We start from the raw sequence: 23,631 nt of genomic DNA, 5'->3' as shown, positions 1-23,631 counted from the left end.
ATGTGGCAAGCATCCCAGTGTAACCCCCAGCAGCCTGGAAAAAAATGAAGTGGCCTTGCACAAGTCATTATTTTTAACTTACTAGCTGGCCTGTTGATAGGAGTTGCAGCCCAAAACTTCTAGGGTACTAGGTTGAGGAAGTCTGCTTTAGAGTGTGCCCATAAGCCAAAAGCCAGCTCTTTGTGATGTTCCCTTTGTCCCACCTTATCCATCTACTTGTTCTTGCTTCCTGACACTCTGTGGTAACCAGCTGTTCCTCTGTTATCTCCTATCCCAATGGGAAAATGTCTTCCTTATTGCAGGCTTGCATCTCTGGTGGAAACAGCTGGCAGCAGAAAGAAGCAAGGGTGATACAACACCAGGAATGTTTCTGGAGGGCTTGGCAATATCCAGGGCTGATCTGCCTCTTTGGTGGCAGCAGTATTAATTCCAGAAATCGAGCAGGAATAATAAATTATAATGCTCCCAAGCAGAACTAAACGTTACAGAATCAAAGCGCAAAATTCCGGTTCCAAAAGCGAGGCACACATGGAGTACCAGCCAAAGAAAACAAATCTTACAGGCTTATAAAATCATTTAGTGCACAGAGAAACGGTGACTGGGGAGAATTCGGCTTCTCCTTCTTTTCCAATAGTGGAATCGTGAGCTATGAAAACCGTTTTGACACAAGGCAAAATTCTCTGCATTGACAAGGGACACACAGGGTCAGCCTCTGCAGAAGTATGCAAAGGCATGCCCTGCAATGATGTCACACAGGTGATAGGCATCGCTCCATGCAACAGGGAACACTGCCTTTCCAGGGTACCTGGCCATGTAGAGCACTGGGCATACACACAGATCTGCATTTGAAGACATGCACAAAGGGAGGCAGAGCCTGCCGCTTGCCGTCATATATGCATTCATGGTTCACAGAAGGCCTTTGCTCCACCCCCACCCCCAGATACAAATTAAACACCACCTCCCAACTCCCTGAAGGATTCCATCAAGGGTGTCTCTGAAAATTTTTACACATTGCTTGGGAAGACAGGCAAACTAATGCCAGTGTACTGGAAGAAGCAAAGATCACCAGTTTTCTTCAACATCAGATTTGCCTTGTAGCAAGGGTCACCAACAAAGTGCCCTTGACATGTTGCTGGACTACAACTTCCATCACCCCTGACCATTGGCCCTGGGAGTCACTGTTGTTGGCATCTGTCTGTCTCAAGAGACAATCGAGTGAGCCTCCAAGAGTGAAGTCAAACTGCTGTGCCAGAAGTGACCTCCCCGGGCAGTGTGTATGGAGGTCGGGGACTGCCCATCCGACCCCCCCTCTCTCAGCCTTGCTAATGTAGTCCAAAGCAGTGTTAAAAACTCAGATATATAAGCTTGGCGTTTATGTCCTCTGTGACATCAGACATGCCAAACGAGGGTCTGGCTTGCTCTCTGTGATGCCAGAGCTTATCAACCACTAGCTATCTGACTTTCAGAAGACACCTGAAGGCAGCCCTGTTTAGGGAAGTTTTTAATTTCTGAAGTTTTATTGTCTTTTTAATATTTTGTTGGGAGCCGCCCAGAGTGGCTGGGGAAATCCAGCCAGATGGGCAGGGTATAAATAAATGATGATGATGATGATGATGATGATGATAGTGAGTGGCCTGTGAACATGACTCAGCATCTCAAGGCTCAGTGCACAGACACTAGTTATGGAAGCAGTGACAAAACATCAACAAAGGTACCTGGTAGCCAGCAGAGGGTATGAATGAAGAGGACTGAACCAAGCCTCTTTGATCCGTGGCATGCTCTCGTACATCAAGAGATCCTTCTCAGTCAGTACAACAAGCACAGCTTTCCAATGCCTCTCGTTCTCTCCCAGCACCTGGGGAGGAAAAGAAGAAATGGAGCCTGTGAAATGACAGCAAGGAAAGAAGTCAAGATTGCCGTTGCCAGCTAGTCTGAAATGGGGGGGGGGGGTGACAAGAGGCACATGCTGCCAGCAAGGCAATGAGTTCATTGATTTAATCACTTCTCTAGTAGCGGTCATTTAAGCCACTTCCACGTTAAGGAGGACGTGGGGTTGCGGGCTTCACGGCCCCTCCACAGTGGGTGAAGGCCAGCCCCGCACGATTGGGGGGATTACCGGCCATGTCACCCCCTAGCTGGCCAATCAGCTGGTTCAGGGGTGTGGCCTGCCCTATAAACACAGGACGCAGCCAGGGATCTCCCTCTTTGCCGCCCGCCAGCTGTTCCTGTTTTCCCACCCTATAAGGTTTTCGTTCTTTGACCTTGCTATGGACCTCGGTTGGTCACCATTGAGGGGCCTGATAGGAATTTTTCCAGTTGGCAAATTTGCACCAGCCACTTGGCTTTTGCCTACCTCGTAGCAAATCGCTACAACTTTCTGGGTATTGACAGTTAGCCATTGGTATTGTTCTGTAGATGGTAGAGGGAAGGTAGCGCCATCACCTGCCCCACATATTGAAGGGTAGTCTGTTAAAGGATTCTGGGGGGCATGGCCCTGTCTGAAGCCTAGGGAGGTTAAGGCCTAAGTCACGCCCCCTATCGGTGACCCCGGGGGAGTTCCTAGTTGATGTGCATCAGCAGGACTCCCCCTACTGGTGGTTAACCCTTCCCAGACTTCAAGCAGATGGACTGGAGTCGGATATAGTCGGTTAGGACCAATGCCTAAGCCAATACCACTCATCGCCTGTAACCAATAAAGTTGTGGCCTGTTTTAGCCCATTAACCTTAATAATTGCGTCATGTGTCATTATTTTCACCTGGGGGGGGGTTTGGGAACTCGCTCCCCAAGAGCCCACTAATTTGCGTAAAATTGTCGTGTGCATAGATGCAAATCCAGAACTGCTATAATTTCAATACAAGTGCATCTCAGAAAAATAGGGAAGACCTGTCGGCATATGCAGTCTGCAGTCTAGGTCAGTGTTTTTCAACCTTTTTTGGCCCAAGGCACACTTGTTTCATGAAAAAAATCACGAGGCACACCACCACTGTGTGCGGAGAGGGAGATGTCAGAGCCCCGCTGCTCTCTACGGGGAATTGGATGAGAGTGGACCGCCTGTCCGCTCTCATCCGATCCCATCCGATCTGATCTCCACCCAGGACGGATGGAAAATAGGGTGGACACAGTCCGGCGCCCGCATAGCGGGCGAAAATTTGACATTTTTTTTTAAAAAAAAATATATATTTTGAATTTTTCAATTTTTCCCACGGCACACCAGGCAACATCTCGCGGCACACTAGTGTGCCACGGAACAGTGGTTGAAAAACACTGGTCTAGGTACAACAAGGGAAGCTACATTAGACTTGAGTCTAACCAGCACTGTCCAGCCTGACAGGCAGAAGGTCTCCAGTATTTCAGACAGGGAAGAACCCCGGCCTGATCTGCAAATGCCAGGCATCTGCTGCTTGTTCTCTACCACTGAGTTCCGGCAACCCAACAGGTTTGCTATGGGCAGCTACAAGGCCTCTGCTCTCTTCTTATGATCCTTTACCTTCAAACCAGACTTGGACCAGACAGCCCTCCAAACAGAGATTGCCTTCAAGCAGAGGACTATCCTCTGGCAGACCTTCAAATTAGAGGACTGTCCACTGACTGCTCTTAGAGTGATACATATCCCACCTTTAAGGAAAGTATCCCCCCCCCCGGGGCAAATCACTCAAAAAGTAGCTGCTGCTGCCATGTTTTTCTTTCTAAACTCCAGGTTTCTTGCGGGACACACATTTTGTTCTTAAATCAAGTGACTTACGCAATCTAGACTTTGCCAAATGGTTTAAAAGCATATTTTCAAACTAATTTTCAAATTAAATTAGAGTCCTGCTTTGGAAAGCCATTCTGTATTTTTCATTAATTGGAAAGGGCCACTCCAATTATAATTCCTTTTTATTAAACTAATTACACAGTATCAGCAGGCTGAAAATTTCACCAGGCATTCAGCCTGTGAGATTTAAGCAAAGGGTGTGTTGGCTTTGGACAAGTCTCATGTTTCATAAAGGCTAGTTTTCAGGATATAAAAATCCGTGTTTCACTAGATTTACAAACCAGCTATGAATAGAAACTTTAAAAAAAAGAGAAATTTTGATTATTATTTTTTGTTTTGTTCTCCTGTTTGAAAGAAAATGGGTTGTTTTATTTTCAACAAATTTGCATTGATTTTTTAACGTATAGGAAAATAAAATATGTTTTCAAATAAATAATATAAAAGGAAAAACAAAGCCTAGGTTTAAAATAAAGTTGACATTCTGGACAAGCGCCTAATAAAAATCTTCATGAAGTGATCTCCTCAGGTGAGCACATCAGGTAAAGAATTGAACCAGTGCTTTAAACTTTGTTTCCTCTTTTCCCATTTCAGAGTATAGGGGCAGCAGAATTAAAGCTACTATGAGGAGGCATCTCTGCTTAAAGGCTGCCAGTAGAGACTTTCCATATTCCTGGAGTGAGTTTCTGACATTAGTAAAGGTAAAGGGACCCCTGACCATTAGGTCCAGCTGTGGCTGACTCTGGGGTTGCGGCGCTCATCTTGCTTTATTGGCCGAGGGAGCCGGCATACAACTTCTGGGTCATGTGGCCAGCATGACTAAGCCACTTCTGGCGAAGCAGAGCAGCTCACGGAAACGCCGTTTACCTTCCCGCTGGAGTGGTACCTATTTATCTACTTGCACTTTGACGTGCTTTCGAACTGCTAGGTTGGCAGGAGCAGGGACCGAGCAACGGAAGCTCACCCCGTTGCGGGGATTCGAACCGCCGACCTTCTGATCAGCAAGTCCTAGGCTCTGTGGTTTAACCCACAGTGCCACCCACATCTAGGCAACTAATTCCTTTGGATACTCTGCACAGTGTGGAAGTGGCCCCGTTTTGACAGATGTTAAAATACATATTAGGCTATGTATTTTTATTTCTTTTCTTGCTGGTTGATTAATGACAACGTCCACATTTTTATTTTTATTTTAAGTAGATAATCTTGATTCAAGTGCAGGAGGCGATTCCGAATACAAAAATAATGAAATTTGATTGGCCGAAGCAAAATAAACTGCAATGCAGAAACGCACGACATCTACAGTGTCCTGTCTCCCTCCGAGCTGTATTTGTGAACTCACTGAAACCAAGGCGATTTCCAGCGGTGGAGCTGATCAGAGCAGACAGCCGTAAGCACAGGATGTTGGTACATCCCACGCGGCAGGAAATTGGGCCGCACTATACCTCTGACCCCAGCCACAGACGAAGGAGGCAATACTGGGAGAATTATTTCAAGAGGGAAATGAAAAGAAGTGAACGGCTACATTTCCATTGCTAATCTCTTCCTGATCCCAATGAGCACTACAATGCAGGCTTGTGTCGCTATCAGATCTGGGCGTTTGCCAAGGCATACAAAATTCCCCGCAGGGCACAATAGGAACTGCTGGAAGTACCTAACGGAAACAAGAGGTGCGAGTTGAAGGTGGGGAAGGGGAGAGATTGTGCAGCCTGGGCTGTGGGTCCATTTGGGTGCTAGGAGTCTGAATGCTCAGGGAAGACAGCAGCAGATAAATGCATAATTGCAATGATTGATTGATTGATTGATTGATAAGAAGTAGTGGTCCAAATTTGTTTGTATCGCCAAGCTGAGCGCTCTTAAACCAGCTTCACTTAACCGCAGCGACATTGTCATGTACCAGGACCAGACTGTCTACAAAGAATCGTGACTTCATAAAAACACTATGTGATCCCTGATTGTCTAGGTTTCCATGATTGTCTAGGCTTACTCTAGAAAAGAGAAAGAAGCCAAAGCAAACAGGGGGAGGTAGGTAATGATGAAATGGCAGCAAGTCGAGGAAACCAATGGCAGCAAGGAAGCAAAGTGAAGATTCACATTAAATTAGGCATAAGGTGGAATATGTAGGAGGGAAGTCTGCTTTAGGTGAAGTCTTTTGGTTATTTCGGACTCAAAGCTGTCCATGGAGGCACAGGTTAATTCTGCGTCCAGGGTGGCTCCGTCTGGGACATCACCTAAAACTCTACCTACCTGTGCACTGTCTTGCCAGAGTGGTGCATGCTCTGCTTATCTCCCGCTTGGACTACTGCAATGTGCTTTACGTGGGGTTACCTTTGACGGTGACTCAGAAACTACAGTGGTACCTCGCAAGACGAATGCCTCGCAAGACGAAAAACGCGCAAGATGAAAGAGTTTTCCGTTTTTTGAGTCGTTCCGCAAGACGAATTTCCCTATGGGCTTGCTTCGCAAGACGAAACGTCTTGCGATTTCTTGCGGGTTTGTTTCCTTTTTCTTAAAGCCGCTAAGCCGTTAATAGCCGCTAAGCCGCTAATAGCCGTGCTTCACAAGACGAAAAAACCGCAAGACAAAGAGACTCGCGGAACGGATTAATTTCGTCTTGCGAGGCACCACTGTACAACTAATCCAGAATGCGGCAGCTGGACTGGTGACTGGGAGTGGCCGCTGAGACCATACAACGCTGGTCCTGAAAGACCTACATTGGCTCCCAGTTTGTTTCCGGGCAAAATTCAAAGTGTTGGTGCTGACCTTTAAAGCCCTAAATGGCCTCAGCCCAGTATACCTGAAGGAGCATCTCCACCCCCAAACACTGTCCTCCGAAGGTCTTCTGCTGGTTCCCTCACTGTGAGAAGCGAAGTTACAGGGAACCAGGCAGAGGGCCTTCTCGGTAGTGGCGCCCTCCCTGTGGAACGCCCTCCCATCAGACGTCAAGGAAATAAACAACTATCTGACTTTTAGAAGACATCTGAAGGCAGCCCTGTTTCGGGAAGTTTCTAATGTTCAATGTTTTATCACATTTTTACTATTCTGCTAGGAGCCGCTCAGAGTGGCTGGGGCAACCCAGCCAGATGGGTGTGGTATAAATAATAAAATTGTTGTTGTCGTCATCTAGGGCAGCATCTCATTGCACATATTTTTTTTTTTTATTGTTGTATTTTTCTCCTGAGTTTTTAGGGGAGACCTCTCACAGCCAGGATCTCTCTCTGCTGCTTGGCTTATGAGAGATGACAAGATCACAACCCCAAAATCGGCATCTACGTTCCTACTGGGTTTAATCAATTATCTGAGACAAACCATTGCTTGCAAACTAAACGCTAGATACTCTCGACATTATAACTCAAGTCTACGTGAGGTAGCAGCAGGAGGATTTTTTATTTATTTTTAATCTTCTCCTACCTGACAGTTATGTGGAGTTTTAAATTAGATATGCACACCACAAACGGATGGAGTCCAATACAGCATTATTTCCTCCAGATTACTGAACGATGGAAGATTGCTAAGGCTGTCAATCTTTAAACCGAAATCCTATTAGGAAATTACATGCTATCTGCAATGGAGGCTCTAAAGTTTAATGCTTTTAACTTGACTCTCCAGTTCTCTGGGTGTTTTCCGAATTTTTGCTACACAGTGCTGCAGTATTCCATGATCTGAAAAGCCGTGTTCCTCTGACACGCAGATCACGTTAGGAACACAGGAAACTGCCCTTGTTCGGAGTCAGACCATTGGACCACCTGGTTCAATGCTGTCTAGAATGACTGGCTTAAGAATGAGAGCCAGTGTGGTGCAGTGGTTAAGAGCGGTAGTCTCGTAATCTGGGGAACCGGGTTCGCATCTCTGCTCCTCCACATGCAGCTGCTGGGTGACCTTGGGCTAGTCATACTTCTCTGAAGTCTCTCAGCCCCACTCACCTCACAGAGTGTTTGTTGTGGGGGAGGAAGGGAAAGGAGAATGTTAGCCGCTTTGAGACTCCTTCAGGTAGTGATAAAGCGGGATATCAAATCCAAACTCTTCTTCTTCTCTCAGCATCCCATTCCCAGAATGACCAACCAAGATGCCAATGGGAAGCTCACAAGCAGAACAGAACTTTCCTACTTCCAAGCGACTGGGATTCACAAAGCACTGCTGCCTCCAAAAGTGGACACAGAACACAGCCATCGGGGTTAGTAGCCATCAATAGCCTGCGGGGACTGATCACAGAATTGCAGAGTTGGAAAGGACCGTGAGGCTCATCTAATCCAACCCCATGCACTGCTGGAATCTTTTCCCCAATCTGGGGCTTGAACGCACAACTCTGAGATGAAGAGTTACCAACTGAGCTGTACTGCGGCAAGATCCACTGAGCAGCTTAGGATGCAGGCCATCTCTGCCTCAGCCAGCTGATTCCTGGCTCAACCAACCCCAACCCCAGTCCAGCCACAGATATGCCAATGGATCTCGGCCCAGTATACCTGAAGGAGCGCCTCCACCCCCATCGTCCAGCCCGGACACTGAGGTCCAGCTCCGAGGGCCTCCTGGCGGTTCCCTCACTGCAAGAAGTAAGGTTACAGAGAACCAGGCAGAGGGCCTTCTCGGTAGTGGCACCCGCCGTGTGGAATACCCTCCCATCAGAAGTCAAGGAAATAAACAACAATCTGACTTTTAGAAGAAATCTGAAGGCAGCCCTGTATAGGGAAGTTTTTAATGTTTGATGTTTTATTGTGTTTTTAATATTATGTTGGGAGCCGCCCAGAGTGGTTGGGGAAACCCAGCCAGCTGGGTGGGGTATAAATAATAATAATAATAATAATAATAATAATAATAATAATAATAATAATAATAAATTTTATTTATATCCCGCCCTCCCCAGCCGAAGCTGGGCTCAGGGCGGCTAACAACAGTCAAAATAGTCCAACATTCTAAAACATTCATTCTAAAATTAATTAAATCAAATTAAAATCAAATTAATGGCAACCATCAAGCAAAATTTTGTGCAGATTGCCAGAGGAGGGGGTCAGGCTGCGCCCTGACCAAAGGCCTGGTGGAACAACAAGTTGTTGTTGTCGTAATGTCCCATCCTGGCTTAGTCAAGGTTGATGCAAGCCCTAAAATGGGGCGTTCTGCGGATGGGACTTAGGCTGGCTATCTGAAGCCCATTCAGCTTGGACACTTGACCTAGTGTCAGGAGTGCGTGCAGGAGCCAGGCCCTGTGACCAATAGGACTCTGCAGGACTGGGGCCTTCCTAAGTTTGTTCTGAAGAGGCAAGGTGCGGCTGATTGGTAACTCACAGCACCTGGTGGCAAGAGCAGGGAAGGGATATAAGGTCAGCATTTTCCCTTCGGCTCTTTGCCACAGCAACACGCTCCCTGCCTTGGTCTTCCTGATCCTTGAACCTCGGCTTCTTGACTTCCTGCTTCTTGATCCTCGGACCCTTGACTTTTTGACTCCCAGCTCTCTGACCCTTGGACTCTTGGCTTCCTGACTCCTGGCTTCTGGACCCCCATTCCTGCTCCCACCCTGCCATCTTGCCTCCAGTCCTGACATCCCCTGCCAGGACTTTGATCGCCCGTGAACCGGACCGTGACACCTAGCAACCTGGCACACAGCACTATTTTACAGAAGCAGAGGATCGTAGAATTGTGGAGTTGAAAGGGACACCAAGGGTCATCTAGTCCAACCCGCTGCGATGCAGGAATCTCAACTAAAGCATCCCTAACATATGGCCAGCCGACCTCCACTTAAACGCTTCCAACGAAGGAGAGGCTTGTTGGCCAGGCTGTGACAGAGCAGCAAACCTCACTGTTTAACGGGGATTAGAATCCGGTGTTTGTTTACATTGGCTTGCTTTACACTAGCTTCTTGTGCATAGGGTATTACTCCCTCTGCCTAACCTGTCAATCCTCTTTTAAACCACTCAAAGACAGCAGGTCTTTGGGGTTTGGGGCAGCCGTCTCTCTCAGCTCCACCTTGAGACAGCAAGGTTGAAACTACGAACTTCTGCGTGTAACTCATCTGCCGTAATCTCCCAGCTTCTTTTTCATTCTGCCTATAATAACAATGAGGATAATAAAACTTGTCCCTAAAGTTTTACCCGTTGATTAATCAGCCCATTAAACCAAGCGGTCCTCATCTGTGCAATTGTAAGGTTAAATACATATATACATGCTTTAAAAATAAAACTGCTGGTATTGGCAGATGTTCTCCTTTTCCTTTCCTTGTTCTGAAATCTCTGAGTCAGATCTCTCCTTTTCCTTTCGGAGCCAACTCGCTGGTCACGAATCGTTTGAGGTAACAGGTGCATAACCGTTATCAGGCAGCATTTGGTTCCCATTTTAAATATGTGGGGGACTTTCCCATTCCTCTGGATATGATCCCAAACCACATCCCAGAGCTGCTGGTTATCCCTAGTAAAACACGCAGGCAGCTGTGAAAAGCGCTTTTGAACCATGTAAGGAGTAACTCAGGCTGGATGTTCCTTTAGGCTATTGGGAAAGTCTGAGGGTAACCAAATGCAAAACAGCTGGGGGTGCGAAGAATAACTGTAGAAATCCCCCCTTCCCTGAAGATAAGCTTGCAATAAGAATGGCCAGATTTGTCTGAAAAAATCAAAGCATGTTCTTCTGGATAAAATGGGTCCAAACTTTGGTCTCAGCTGGAAGCAAATGAGGATCCCAGACTGATCCACAAACCATTTAAGGCCTGTGCTTAGATCTATAGTCGTACCTTGGAAGTCGAACAGAATCCGTTCCGGAAGTCCGTTCGACTTCCAAAAAGTCCGAAAACCAAATTGTGGCTTCTGATTGGCTGGAGGAAGCTCCAGCAGCCAATCAGAAGCCGCAGAAGCCCTGTCGGATTTCCGGGTTCCAAAGAACATTTGCAAACTGGAACAATCACTTCCAGGTTTGCGGCGTTCAGGAGCCAAAATGTCCAAGTTCCAGGGCATTTGACAACCAAAGTACGAAAGTATTTTATTTATTTATTTTTAAAAATATGAACTGCACTCTCCAAACAGTATACAACCATAGAAGAGACATGACTAAAATATACAAGCCAATTAAAAAAAAGTTTGCAACCATAATTAAAAATAAAGATAATTAGTCTAAGACCAGTTTTTCCTGTTGAGGTCAGTGAGGCTGAATTGGGCTTAGAGCCAACCATACTTCACTGAACTACGAAATCTACCAATAGCCTCTCTAGGCACATATCTGTTGATATTTAATCTCAATAAATCTTCAGCCTTGGTTCATGTTCATGCTTTACGTGTGTTAAGTCCCCCTTCTGAAAATGGCCAAGTTTGTACACCACAGTAAACCATAGCTAACACTGTACCATAAGCAGCTTTGACTCCTTGTTGCTCACACTGAGAGGTAATAAACCATAATCCCTGCCTTGGTATCATATTCGAAACAGGGGTTGCAGTTTGCTTTGGCCTTCTGAAAACTGCCCAGTTTGCACACCATGATAAACTATGGTTAAAGGTTTACTGCTGGGTTGTCTAACTCCTTTAAGTTCAAAGCTCAATCCTTGGCTAAACATGACATCCAAGCAAACCATGATCTCCAAATCCTGACTTTGCCTACAAGTTGTGGTTTCTTGTGAGTCAAACCATGTTCCCTGGGTTTAGATGCAGTGCTAAACCACAGGCCATAGTTTGTATCTTCCAGGGCAAGCAGATGCAAAAGCTGCTCGTGCATGGTAAAAACCATGCAAATATACATGTGCAAATATGGCTGAGATTTCTGGCAGACAAGTCTACTTCTGGCCTCACTCACAATTGGGGTGTCCGCTCTTATTCCACACAGAACGTTACGGAAGGGGGCAACATCTTCCTTCCTCCAATCTGTCTTGTGACCTCATTAGAAAACATGCTTTGATCCGGAGCTATGGTAGTGGATTAAGAGGAGGGAGCAACTCCTTGACTCTTTGCTTTGTGTGTGAAATGTTTAAGGCCGGCGCTGACAATTGGCCTCCGAGGGTTTTTTTCTATCTAGTACATTCCCCCGCCACCATGTTCAAGTTCCCTAGCTTTTTTCCTTTAGCAGGGCAGGATCGCTTGGTGTGCTCCTTCAAAGGCTTCTTTCACCTGCTGCTCCTTGCTTAGCTGTTCCTAAAATATACCCAGGCCATTTTTAAACACCTTTGCCTTCATCTCTCCCCATTATGCCTTCTGCTTGGAGGTTCTGTGCTATTTATTCCCTCTCTCCCAACTTCTATAGGCTTCATGGGGAGAGACCACAACTCAGCGATGTCAAAGGTCCCAGATTCCGAGCCCTTGTAGTACGTCTGGTTAAATATTCAAGTTGCAGGGCAGGCTGGGAAAGAGCTCGGGATGAGACTCTGGACACCTTCGTTGGAAGTTATGCTGAGCTGAGTACAGGAAAAGCTTGCCCCGTCTCACCGGTGGCTAGGCAGCCTGCCTTCCAAGTTCGTCCATCCGGTGTCCCACTTTCTGTATCCATGCAAAAGTTGTTGTTGTTGTTTAGTCGTGTCCGACTCTTCGTGACCCCATGGACCAGAGCACGCCAGGCACTTCTGTCTTCCACTGCCTCCCGCAGTTTGGTCAAACTCATGCTGGTAGCTTCGAGAACACTGTCCAACCACCTCGTCCTCTGTTGTCCCCTTCTCCTTGTACCCTCTATCTGTCCCAACATCAGGGTCTTTTCCAGTGAGTCTTTTCTTCTCAGGAGGTGGCCAAAGTATTGGAGCCTCAGCTTCAGGATCTGTCCTTCCAGTGAGCACTCAGGGCTGATTTCCTTCAGAATGGATAGGTTTGATCTTCTTGCAGTCCATGGGACTCTCCAGAGTCTCCTCCAGCACCATATTTCTAAAGCATCAATTCTTTGGCGATCAGCCTTCTTTATGGTCCAGCTCTCACTTCCATACATCACTACTGGGAAAACCATAGCTTTAACTATACGGACCTTTGTTGGCAAGGTGATGTCTCTGCTTTTTAAGATGCTGTCTAGGTATGTCATTGCTTTTCTCCCAAGAAGCAGGCGTCTTTTAATTTCGTGGCTGCTGTCACCATCTGCAGTGATCATAGAGCCCAAGAAAGTAAGAAAACAGGGAGCTGAGCCAGAGATATTCCCATTATATTCATTCGTTGCTCCAGGCTTTTAAGCTGTGGTCCCTGCTTTTGAGAAGGCAACATTCCTTTGGTCCTTATTGGTCAGTGTGAGCAATGGACAGGCAAGGCAGCCTAGAATGGCATTTGGTAGGCTGGCCCTCTGCTTATTCTAACCTCCGTGTGCCGAACATCCTGCTGTCGTCGGATGGTTTCAGCTTAGGCTCGTTTGCTCCTTGCTTGTGTGGTTGGCGTGCGGTGTTTGTTTTTCTTTCCTAATCCTTAAATTGAGGTAGATGGCAGAGAGGGAGAACATTGTTGTGTGCTGGGACTGCAGCCCAGGGCTTGCTGCTCTGTGGTTGGAAATCAGAAATCTTACAAACTTCTGGACAAAGCAGATCCTGCAACTTTCTAGCAAGCAAGTTTTTCGGGCCCAGACCTTTGCTCACAGTTTTACCATTAGGTTTGCATTGCACTGCACAGGCATGCATAAAAGTCTTCCATCATAGGTCAAAGGTAAAGGGACCCGTGGACATAGGCGACTATGGGGTTGTGGGGCTCATCTCGCTTTCAGGCCGAGGGAGCTGGCGTTTCTCCACAGACAGCTTTCTGGGCCATGTGGCCAGCATGACTAAACCGCTTCTGGTGCAACGGGACACCGTGATGGAAACCAGAGTGCACGGAAATGCCATTTACCTTCCCGCCGCAGCGATACCTATTTATCTACTTGCACTGTTGTGTTTTTGAACTGCTAGGTTGGCAGGAGCTGGGACAGAGCAACAGGGCACGGGTGGCATTGTGGTCTAAATCACTGAATCTCTTGGGCTTGCCGATCAGAAGGTCGGCGGTTCGAATCTCCACGACGGGGTGAACCTCCATCATATAGGCTGCATGAATCACTTTAAGCATTTCTGCACCCGTAGGACACTGAATGACAGAATCACCGAGTTGGAAGGGACCCCAACCATGATCTAATCCAACTCCCTGCAATGCAGAAATATCAACAAAAGCATCCATGGGAGATGGCCATCCAACCTCTACTTAAAAACCTCCAAGGAATGAGAGTCCACCACCTCTCCTGGCAGTCTGTTCCACTGTTGAACAGCTCTTACTGTCAGAAAGTTCTTCCTGATATTTAGTCAGAATCTCCTTTCTTGCAACTTAAAGCCATTGGTTCGGGTCCTAGCCTCTGGAGCAAGAGAAAACAAGCTTTCCCTCTCTTCCATGTAAGAACCCTGAATATATTGGAGGACGCAGGTGGCACTGTGGGTTAAACCACAGAGCCTAGGACTTGCCGATCAGAAGCTCAGCGGTTCGAATCCCTGTGACAGGGTGAGCTCCCGTTGCTCGGTCCCTGCTCCTGCCAACCTAGCAATTCGAAAGCACAAAGTGCAAGTAGATAAATAGGTACTGCTCTGGTGGGAAGGTAAACGGTGTTTCTGTGCGCTGCTCTGGTTCGCCAGAAGCGGCTTAGTCATGCTGGCCACATGACCCGGAAGCTGTACACCCACTCCCTCGACCAATAAACTGAGATGAGCCCCACAACCCCAGAGTCAGCCACGACTGGACCTAATGGTCAGGGGTCCCTATCTCCTCTCAGCCGCCTCTTTTCCAGGCTCCTTCAACCATTCCTCATAAGGCTTGGTTTTTAACACGTTGCTATTGTGATTGTATTCCATACTACAAAAGCAAGTATGGAAAACAGACCTGCTCTGTGGACATGCAAGTGAGATCCAAGCTTGTTCTCAAAGCACTAAACTACGGTTTACTGTTGCTTCTGAACACAGCCATTGCCTAACATTCAGGTGCTCCTTCCTGTTTCACAGCCCTTTAAGTTCTTCCATGATGTGGTCATCTTTTTTTAAAGAGAAGTTAGGAAAAAAACAAGGGACAGAAAATGACTTGTTTCCCCACCGTTGATTACATTGTACAAGCAGTAAACCTGCGTTCTGCGCCACTGTGCCAATGGCCCACTTCAATTAACATGCCAGCATGGTGCGTATTTCTTCCTTCTTTAAAAAGCCCTAAGGTGATCTTGCAATGTGCTCTGCATCTAAATCACCTGAGGTCTGAGGTTAATGTCCGCAGCGTACAACTCATTAGCTGCGCATTACTGTCCAAGCCAACCCCCCTCCCCCCAGCTAACATGATTGATCCAACCACATGCTTAGTCCTGGGATTCGTTCTCAAATGAGAGTTTATTGCAAAAGGAAAGGTCAGCACCTTTGCAGAATGTTCTTTCCGATACATGTTGCAAGCTTTTGCTTTTCGAACTAATCACTGGGGGAAGGGCGGAATGACAACTAATACAGAGCCTCATTAAAAATTGAGAAGAGAGACAGGGAAGGGAGAAAAAGGAAGCTCTGGTGCGGCCAGTTCCTTTCTTCTTAGCTCTGCTTGAGAATATTTTATGCTGCAATAAGCCTTACACCACAACAGATGCTTTGTCCACCTAACCCAATGGCTGCAGCTCTTATGGGTCTTATGGCTCTTAAGTGTCTACAGGACACTTAATCCATTTAGGGGAGGGACAGTAGGTCTGTGGTAAGAGCATCTTCTCAGTGTGCAGCAGGACCCAAATTCAATTCCCAACATCTTCAGGTAGGGCTGGGAAAGACTGCTGCTGAAAATCCTAGAATTGCTACCGGTATAATAATAATAATAATAATAATAATAATAATAATAATAATAATAATAATTTATTATTTATACCCCGCCTATCTGGCTGGGTTTCCCCAGCCACTCTGGGTGGTTTCCAACCGAATATTAAAAACAATACAGCATCAGACATTAAAAACTTCCCTAAACAGGGTTGCCTTCAGTTGTCTTTTAAAAGCAAAATAGTTGTTTATTTCTTTGACATCTGATTGGGGGGGGGCATTCCACAGGGCAGGTGCCACTACCAAGAAGGCCCTCTGCCTGGTTCCTTGTAACTTAGCTTCTCGCAGCAAGGGCTCTGCCAGAAAGCCCTCGGCGCTGGACCCCAGTGTCCGGGCTGAACGATGGAGGTGGAGACGCTCCTTCAGGTATACTGGGCCGAGGCCGTTTAGGGCTTTAAAGGTCAGCCCCAACACTTTGAATTGTGCTCGGAGACGTACTGGGAGCCAGTGAAGATCTTTCAGGACCGGTGTAAGCAACATTGAGCTGGACAGACCAGTGGTCTGACTCAGTGTAAGGAAACTTCCTATGCTCCTGCAGGTTATATGTTGTAAAGGGTTCCAAAAACATCTGGTCATGTTGTCATGGATTGGTTGGATGCAGAGGAATGGTGGGAGAAACCAGCTGGGGAACTGCCGGGGGAAGAAGGCCCTGAGCCTGGGGACTGGTGGTGGGACAACGAAGAGGGAGAAGCCTGGGAGGAGGTGTAGGAAGCAGAAGAGGTCACAGGGCTTAGTGAGCAGAGAGAGTCTGTGGCAGATGGAAGTCCAGAAGAAGGCCAAGAGACAGAGGTGAGTCAGACTGGTGAAGAAATACAGGTGTCTTCCTCTCCTGCTGCAACTAAGCTCCTTTCCCTCCCTCGTCTGCCAGAACCAGAAGAGGCATGAAGAGGATGGAGGGAAGATTGGTGACACAGTCTCCGATTATTTGGGGGGAAACCCTGGAGAGGAGGGGACTTAAAGCAAGGTCTAAGCTGCAATGCTTCAAAGCATCTTTGTAAATAAGAGGATGGGTCTTCTTTTCCACTAGCTGACCTTTGCAGTGTGACGTGAATTACTGCTGGCTAAGCCCAGCGACCACAAAGGACCACTGCCAACTGAAGCGTTGTGCATGAAACATTTATACCTTTCTTTCTTTTTTTAACAAAAACTGCAAATGAAACTGTGATCCAATTACCATCTGGGTAGTGATCGGTCGCTGTTCTTCGAGGCACATGCAACTACATGGGGAATCATGCATATGTGGAGCCCAATTTTAGCCATGAACATGGAACTCATCAGAAATCTTGGAAAACTGAGACATCTTGAAAATTGTCCCACTATGCTATATACAACCTGCTTTTTGAATCATTGGAAGCACCTCATATTATAGTTACCGGTGGCTGTCACATGTAGATAACCACACTGAACTAAAGACTCTGTGGGAAAGGACTAAATGTGGGTTTTAAATGAACAAACCGTAGCAATCCTGGATTGCTCTTTACAGCAAAAGCTGCCTAAATTTGTCAGGTTCTTCTCTGAAGTCCCAAGAGCTAGAATCCTATGTTTTGGGGGGTTTTTTAAGCATAAAAATCATAGCCTTGCAAAGAATCAAAGGGCTGTCCAGTTTGTTTCAGGGGTCCCGGGGAGCACTTGCAAGAATAACAAATGAAACCAATGCCCCAGTTTATTTGTGGTAAGTAACTCCTGGCACTTCATCACAAGATCAGAAGCAGTGACCTCCAAGGAAAAAGCGAAGGGCGCAGGTTGTTTCAAGTTGGAACGACAAACACGAGGTGCATACCACACAAAGGGCACCCCAGCCCCAAGCACTACCAAGTGTTATGAAAGCATCACACGTTGGCATCGGCTTTCAGTTCTGGGTCCTGTCCAAGATCCATGCCTCTTAAAGCCCTAAATGGGCAAAGAGCTCAATATCCACTGGGACCAACTTTCTCTTGCTAAGCTTCTGCCTTAATCAAGAATGCTGAGTCCGTGGACCCAGGGCAGGGAGAACAGCTGAGGTACCTTGAAGTGCCCATGCGATCGTTGCTAAATATACTGCCACCACCTCCAACCGAGCAGTTGATCACGACAGAATAGAATGGCTGCTGTCCTGTACATTAATGCAACAACAGCACATTGCACTGACGGACAGCCAAACACCAATTGGGATTTGCAAACTGTTACTCTAGTGGAACCCCATTCTCTTCCATAAAGCGGCCTTTGCCCCAACCGGCTGTTTTGGACTACAAGTCCCATCAGCCTCAGCCAACGCAGCTGGGCTGGTGCTGATGTGAGTTGAAGTTCAAAGCAGCAGCTGGAAGTAACGAGCTTGGGCAAATTTTGCTATGAGGAGTTCAGCGTTTTGCTTCTAGGAGTCCATAGGAGGAGGAGAAAACCATGATGCAGTGAGCTGGAAAAACGCCTATCATGAACAAAGAGTCCCCAACCCTTAGAAAAAGATGCTCAGATGTGGGGGTAATTTAAACATATCCATAGGAGGCCCTAGATGATCCCACAGTGCTCCAGAAACATCTGGAAGAACTATGGGAGCAAAGGTCAGGGTCAATTGTGCAGCGATCAAAATGATCAAGGCAGCAGAGCGAAACCCCTGTGAAGAAAAGCTGCAGTGTCTGGGACTTTAGGCAAGCCAGAGGTGACATGAGGGAACCTTATAAAATTATACATGGCATGGAAAGAGTGGGAACAGAAAAGCTCTTCTTCCTCTCCTGTATCACTAGAGCTTGTGTGCAAAACAAAGCCGAAGTTTGGAAGATTCAGCAAAGTACCTCAATGGAACTTGATCCCAAAGGTGACAGTGATGGCCACCCCACTTGGGCTGCTTCAAAATGAGGATTTGACAAATTTGTTGTCCCGAACCCCCAGCATACCTGGCAGAAAGTTCCCACTGGTGTACACAGCCCCAAAACGTACCATGTCGGAGAGCTCCTGGAACAACCAAGCCGTGGTCCATCAATGTGGGCAGCTGAGCAGACACGGCACCTCCATTCTGCTTCCCTTTTATACCTTGCATGCTGATTGCCACATCTGGGCTTGACCAGGCCAGTGACCCTCACCTATCCTGAGCCTAGTCCAGCTGGGGAAGCTGAGCTGGGGTCTCTTGCCTGCCTCCGCCTCCTGGAGCGCCCTTCTCACTGCTCCCTCAGGATGCTCAGAAGGTAAAAAGTAAAGGACCCCTGGACGGTTAAATCCAGTCAAAGGTGCAGCGTTTGTCCACAGACAGCTTTCTGGGTCATGTGGCCAGCATGACTGAACAGCTTCTGGTGCAATGGGACACTGTGACGGAAGCCAGAGCGCACAGAAACGCCTTCCCGCCACAGGGGTACCTATTTATCTACTTGAACTTCCTGCCACAGGGGTACCTATTTATCTACTTGAACTGTTGTGCTTTCAAACTGCTAGGTTGGCAGGAGCTAGGACAGAGCAACGGGAGATCACCCTGTTGTGGGGATTCGAACCACTGAACATCTGAGCGGCAAGCCCCAAAGGGAAGGCCTGTGGACAAAATGAGGAATTTGTTACCTTTTCTGCGAGCCAGCCGAGGTGCCTGATCTCTCGAGATCCAGCAATTCCTGCTTTGCCCAGCTGATCTTTGATCTCCGAGATGGCCTTAGGAATGAGATCGCTGACGCAGGAGTGGATGGAGTGGAACCAGGCCTGCGCTGTGGCGGAATCCTTACTCCTTAGAACCAGGGTGTGCCTGGCATCTGGTGAATGAACTTCTACGAGCCTGCAGGAGGGAAAATAGCAGAATCAGGATAACAGCTGGAGGTTTAGTCTCAAAATATATAGGGTGGCTATTGCAAAGCAGCCCAGTCCTATGAACCTTGCTAGAATACAAGTATTAAATATCCATCTGACTATCTATCTCACTGCAGGTCATGTTTTGTGCAATTGCACTATTATATTCTAATAGATTATTGAATATTACTTTACAAGTCGTTCCACTTTAAAGTTATATTTTATTATGATTTTTCGTACTGCATCGGATTATTAGAAGGTGTGTGTTCTTTATTGCACATTTTGTTGCTGCAAACCGCCTTGTGTATATAGGTAGGCTGTATACAAATTAAAAAGCAAAAAGAAATGAAAATGAAAATACCGCAGGGTGTGGGTCGCGAAGTTTAAATTCTAGTTAGCGAAGTGAAGAGGAAACAAACAAGCCACGAATTATCACAGGCTGGTTGTGGTTGGCTTGAATTAACTAGAACTTGAACAGAACTGGATGTGCTTTGTTCAAAAGTAGAAACGAAAGTTTTCCGCTTCCAAACCTTGTGCTCAAGAGCAGAGAGCCTATCAGGCCAGCAATCGCTGCAGCTCCATCACGGAAGAGGAAAACATGGGAACTCTCCTCAATGTGCAAGAAGCACCCTGAGCACTTGAGGAAATTGTTGTTATTGGGGAGTGTCTCCAAATAGCAAAGAATACGCTAAAGACAATAAAATGAACTGGACTTCTTGGCAGGTTTTGAATAAACATGTACAAATTTATTGGGTTAATATAGTGGATAGATAATATAAGGATGTATACAATTTTACAATATGCAGAGAACAATATGAGTTGAGAAATCAGAGAGAGGAGCTGAGGGAAGTCTTGGGAAGAGGGAGAGAGGGAGGGTTTGTTGGGGAGGTGGGAGGGGGGAAAGGGGAGGAAATAATGAAGATGATTAGTATTGATGATTTGTTATGTTGCAATTGTTAATAATAATAAAAAACAAATAGCAAAGAATACGCTAGACTTAATGTACATGGTGCTTTACGGAATGACACGTGCAAACAGAGGCGGTCACTGCCCGCAAGGCATTCACAGCTGAACTTTTGACAAGTGAGAGGAACCACAGAATTACAGAATTGCGTGGCGAGTTCCCGCCTCCCCCCGATGAAATAAAGACACAGGACACAAGAATTCAGGTTAATGGGTCAAATTAGGCCACAACTTTATTGATTACAGTAATTGAGTGGTATTGGCTTAGGCATTGGTCCTAACTACTAACCGGCTAGAGGCTGGAAGGGTTAATCACCAGAGGGAGGAGTCCTGCTGAGACACGTCAACTAGGACCTCCCCCGGGCATCACCGCTTGGGGGCGTGCCATGGGCCCACACCTCCTTAGGCTTAGGACAAGGCCACGCCCCCCAGAATCCTTTACCAGACTACCCTTGCTTGGGGGAAGGTGATGGTGCTCCTTCCCCCTTCATTTGCATAACAATAGGACAGTACCCCTACCAATGCCTAACCGCCAATACCGAAGAGTTGTGATGGTTTGCTATGAGTTAGGCGAAAACCAAATGGCTGGAGCCAATCTGTCATTTGGGAAAATTCCTACCAGGCCCCTTGATGGTGACCAACTGTAGTTCCTAACAGGGTGGGATGGGCGGGAAAACCGGGTCAGCTGCAGCAGCGGAGGAAAAGAGGAGGAGCCCCGGCTGCAGCAGGTTTAAATAGCCGAGGCCCCGCCCCTGGAGCCAGCCGATTGGCTGGCCCGGGGTATGACACAGGCGGGAATTCCCTTAGGTATTGCGGGGGCTGGAGCCAACCCCCGTGAATGTGGGGAAGGGGCGTGCCACCTGCAACCCCATCTCCTTGTTTATCGCAGAAGTGGCTTTGTAGAGTTGGAAGGGACCCTGAGGATTATCTTGTCCAAACCCCTGCAATGCAGGAATATGCAGCTGTCCCATACGGGAATCAAACCTGCCACCTTGGCATTACCAGCACCATGCTCTAACCAACTGAGCTATCCATGCATCAATAACAAACACCACTATGGACTAGTAGCAGGTGTCCAGGACTTCAGGTAGTGTCTCCAGTTGCCTGGGATTGAACGCAGGACCTTCTGCATGCAAACCAGAAGCTCTCCCAGTGAGCTGTGGCCCTTCCACATACAGAAGATTTCCCTACCCATCCTGTCCGCATAAATACATTGATATGCTGGGCACAGTCGCCGAGGTGCTGCGCAAACGTTTTGCAAGCAGAGCGCGTTTGCCAAACGGACGGGACAGCTCCGATTTGAAAAGGGCTTAAAACGTGTTACGCTCTTTGGCAACCTGCCTTCTGAAAGGCAACATTATGTTTATCTGCTATTTGGCGATAAAAGTTCCCTTTTCCACTCTCCCTGGCCTAGAAATATTTCAGGCAGTGCCACAGCTGTGTTTATCCTCACACGCCACCGCAGTTATGCAAACACAGTGTGCGGAATGACTTTCGATAGAACCCACACCAGCCCAAAGGAATGGCACGTTTAAGCGCGAGGTGGCTGCCATGATACACACTCGGCCACACACAGGAATGGTATCACGTTTTCTCAGGGGCTGTTTGGCTAACTTTGCAAAAACAAAGAGTCCGAGTTGCCAGTGGTCATTTCCCAGCATTCCTCCTTTCACTTCCAAAATATTTCCTGTCTCCAACATGCATTTAGCCCTCCCATAATCAGGCGAAGAGCCTAACAGGGCCTTGTTGCTCTCCCCAGCGAGGTTTGGCTGGCACATTCATGATACACCTTTAGGCGCCAGGCAATAAACAACTATTTTACTTTTAAAAGACAACTGAAGGCGGCCCTGTTTAGGGATGTTTTTAATGTCTGATGCTGTATTGTTTTTAATATTCAGTTGGAAGCTGCCCAGAGTGGCTGGGGAAATAAAGATGGGCGGGGGGTATAAATAATACATTATTATTATTATTATTATTATTATTATTATTATTATTATACCAGGCCTTTGGCTGATTGATATCCAGCACCCTTTTAAAAATGTGTTGGGGGGGACAGGGGATTACTGGGTTTTTCTTGTTTTTATTTTCATTATGTATTTGGTGTTTATAGATTGCAATTTTATGTGGTTGTACTGCCCTGAGACCTGCAGGCATAGGGCAGTATACAAATTTAAATTTTGAACGGACAACATAATGGCAAACAGGATTTAACATATGCAACTGCAAATTACAATCGTAGCCTCCCTTGTCCATAGCAGAACCATTCCAGCTTTCTATTATTGGTTTCTTTCTTTAAAAATGCCCCATTGTTATAACATGGTGCATTTAGTTTCTGTTCTCCTGGCTGCATCAAACAAACACCTAACTCTGGCCTGTGCGAGTGCCTTGTATGGCGCTGTGGTCTAAACCACTGGACCTCTTGGGCTTGCTGATTGGAAGGTTGGCGGTCCAAATCCCCGCGACAGGGTGCGCTCCCATTGCTCTGTCCCACCTCCTGCCAACCTAGCAGTTTGAAAGCACAAAAGCACAAGTAGATAAATAGGTACCCTGGCGGCGGGAAGGTAAACAGCGTTTCTGTGCGCTCTGGTTTCTGCCACGGTGCCCCGTTGCTCCAGAAGCGGTTTAGTCATGCTGGCTAGATGACCTGGAAAGCTGTCTGTGGACAAACGCCGGCTCCCTCGGCCTGAAAGCGAGATGAGTGCCGCAACCCCATAGTCGCCTTTGACTGGACTTCACCGTCCAGGGGTCCCTTTAAGGAAGCCCATCTCCAGCCACACTCACTGCAGCTCCCACAGCCTCACCCCAACACTCACACACACAAAGGGGGTGATCCCATGGCAAAATCTGCTGGGATGACCAGCCGAGGATGCAGCGGATGTCCGGCTGCACCAGCTGATTCTTGCTCCGCCAAGCTCAGAAATCTCAAGTCCCCAAGCCTGACTCAGCCAAAGAGAAGCCAACATAACTTGCTCATCCCGGCTGAGCCAATGTAAGCACCAAAAAAAGGGGTGCAGGATCAGAGAGGGGGGCAGCTTAGGCTGAATCCTAAATCAATTCAGCTTCAACTTGACAAAGGACAGTTTGTCAATTCTTGGTCAATGTTTGCTTTCCCTCTTGTCAATGTTCGTGCAGAGCAGCGGCAACAGCCCCACTGCAGAATGGGTTTTTGATCCGGGGTTAACTTTTCGCTAGCTTAATTTACACCATCTTGCTTTGGACCAGCTCCTTGCGCACAGGATTGCTCCAACACACAAACACACAAACAATATTTAGGTTTTAAAACGTCATTTCATACCATGGCTGCACCACGGTCGTCTTCAGGTTTTTTTAAAACTTCCGTATATGGATGCAAGCTGTACTTCAAAGTTGTATCAAAGACGATTTCCAGACGTATTATTATGCACATAGCTGAAGTGTATAGGCTCTGTCAGCCGGCTGATTTTGCTTTTATGGGCATGGATG

At 47.1% G+C, this 23,631-nt stretch overlaps 1 protein-coding gene and 1 long non-coding RNA gene across 2 annotated transcripts in view; both read right to left on the bottom strand.

The window, feature by feature from the left end:
- The window catches only part of LOC310713284, a 326,468-nt gene that overhangs the window by 174,411 nt on the left and 128,426 nt on the right, over positions 1-23,631 (bottom strand). The window lies entirely within an intron of this gene.
- SNTB1 (syntrophin beta 1) overlaps positions 1-23,631 on the bottom strand; it is a 108,961-nt gene that overhangs the window by 13,264 nt on the left and 72,066 nt on the right. The window contains exons 3-4 of the mRNA XM_083516768.1: positions 18,988-19,195; positions 1,716-1,855 (exon numbers count right to left, since the gene is read on the bottom strand). Coding sequence (XP_083372894.1) covers positions 1,716-1,855; positions 18,988-19,195 — 348 coding nt within the window. The remainder of the gene's footprint in view (positions 1-1,715; positions 1,856-18,987; positions 19,196-23,631) is intronic.

Source organism: Podarcis liolepis (genome assembly GCF_965112155.1).
Source record: "Podarcis liolepis genome assembly, chromosome: 8".
Lineage (NCBI taxonomy): Eukaryota > Metazoa > Chordata > Lepidosauria > Squamata > Lacertidae > Podarcis > Podarcis liolepis.
The sequence above is the reverse complement of the archived record's forward strand: the minus strand, read 5'-3'. Positions and strand labels throughout refer to the sequence as shown.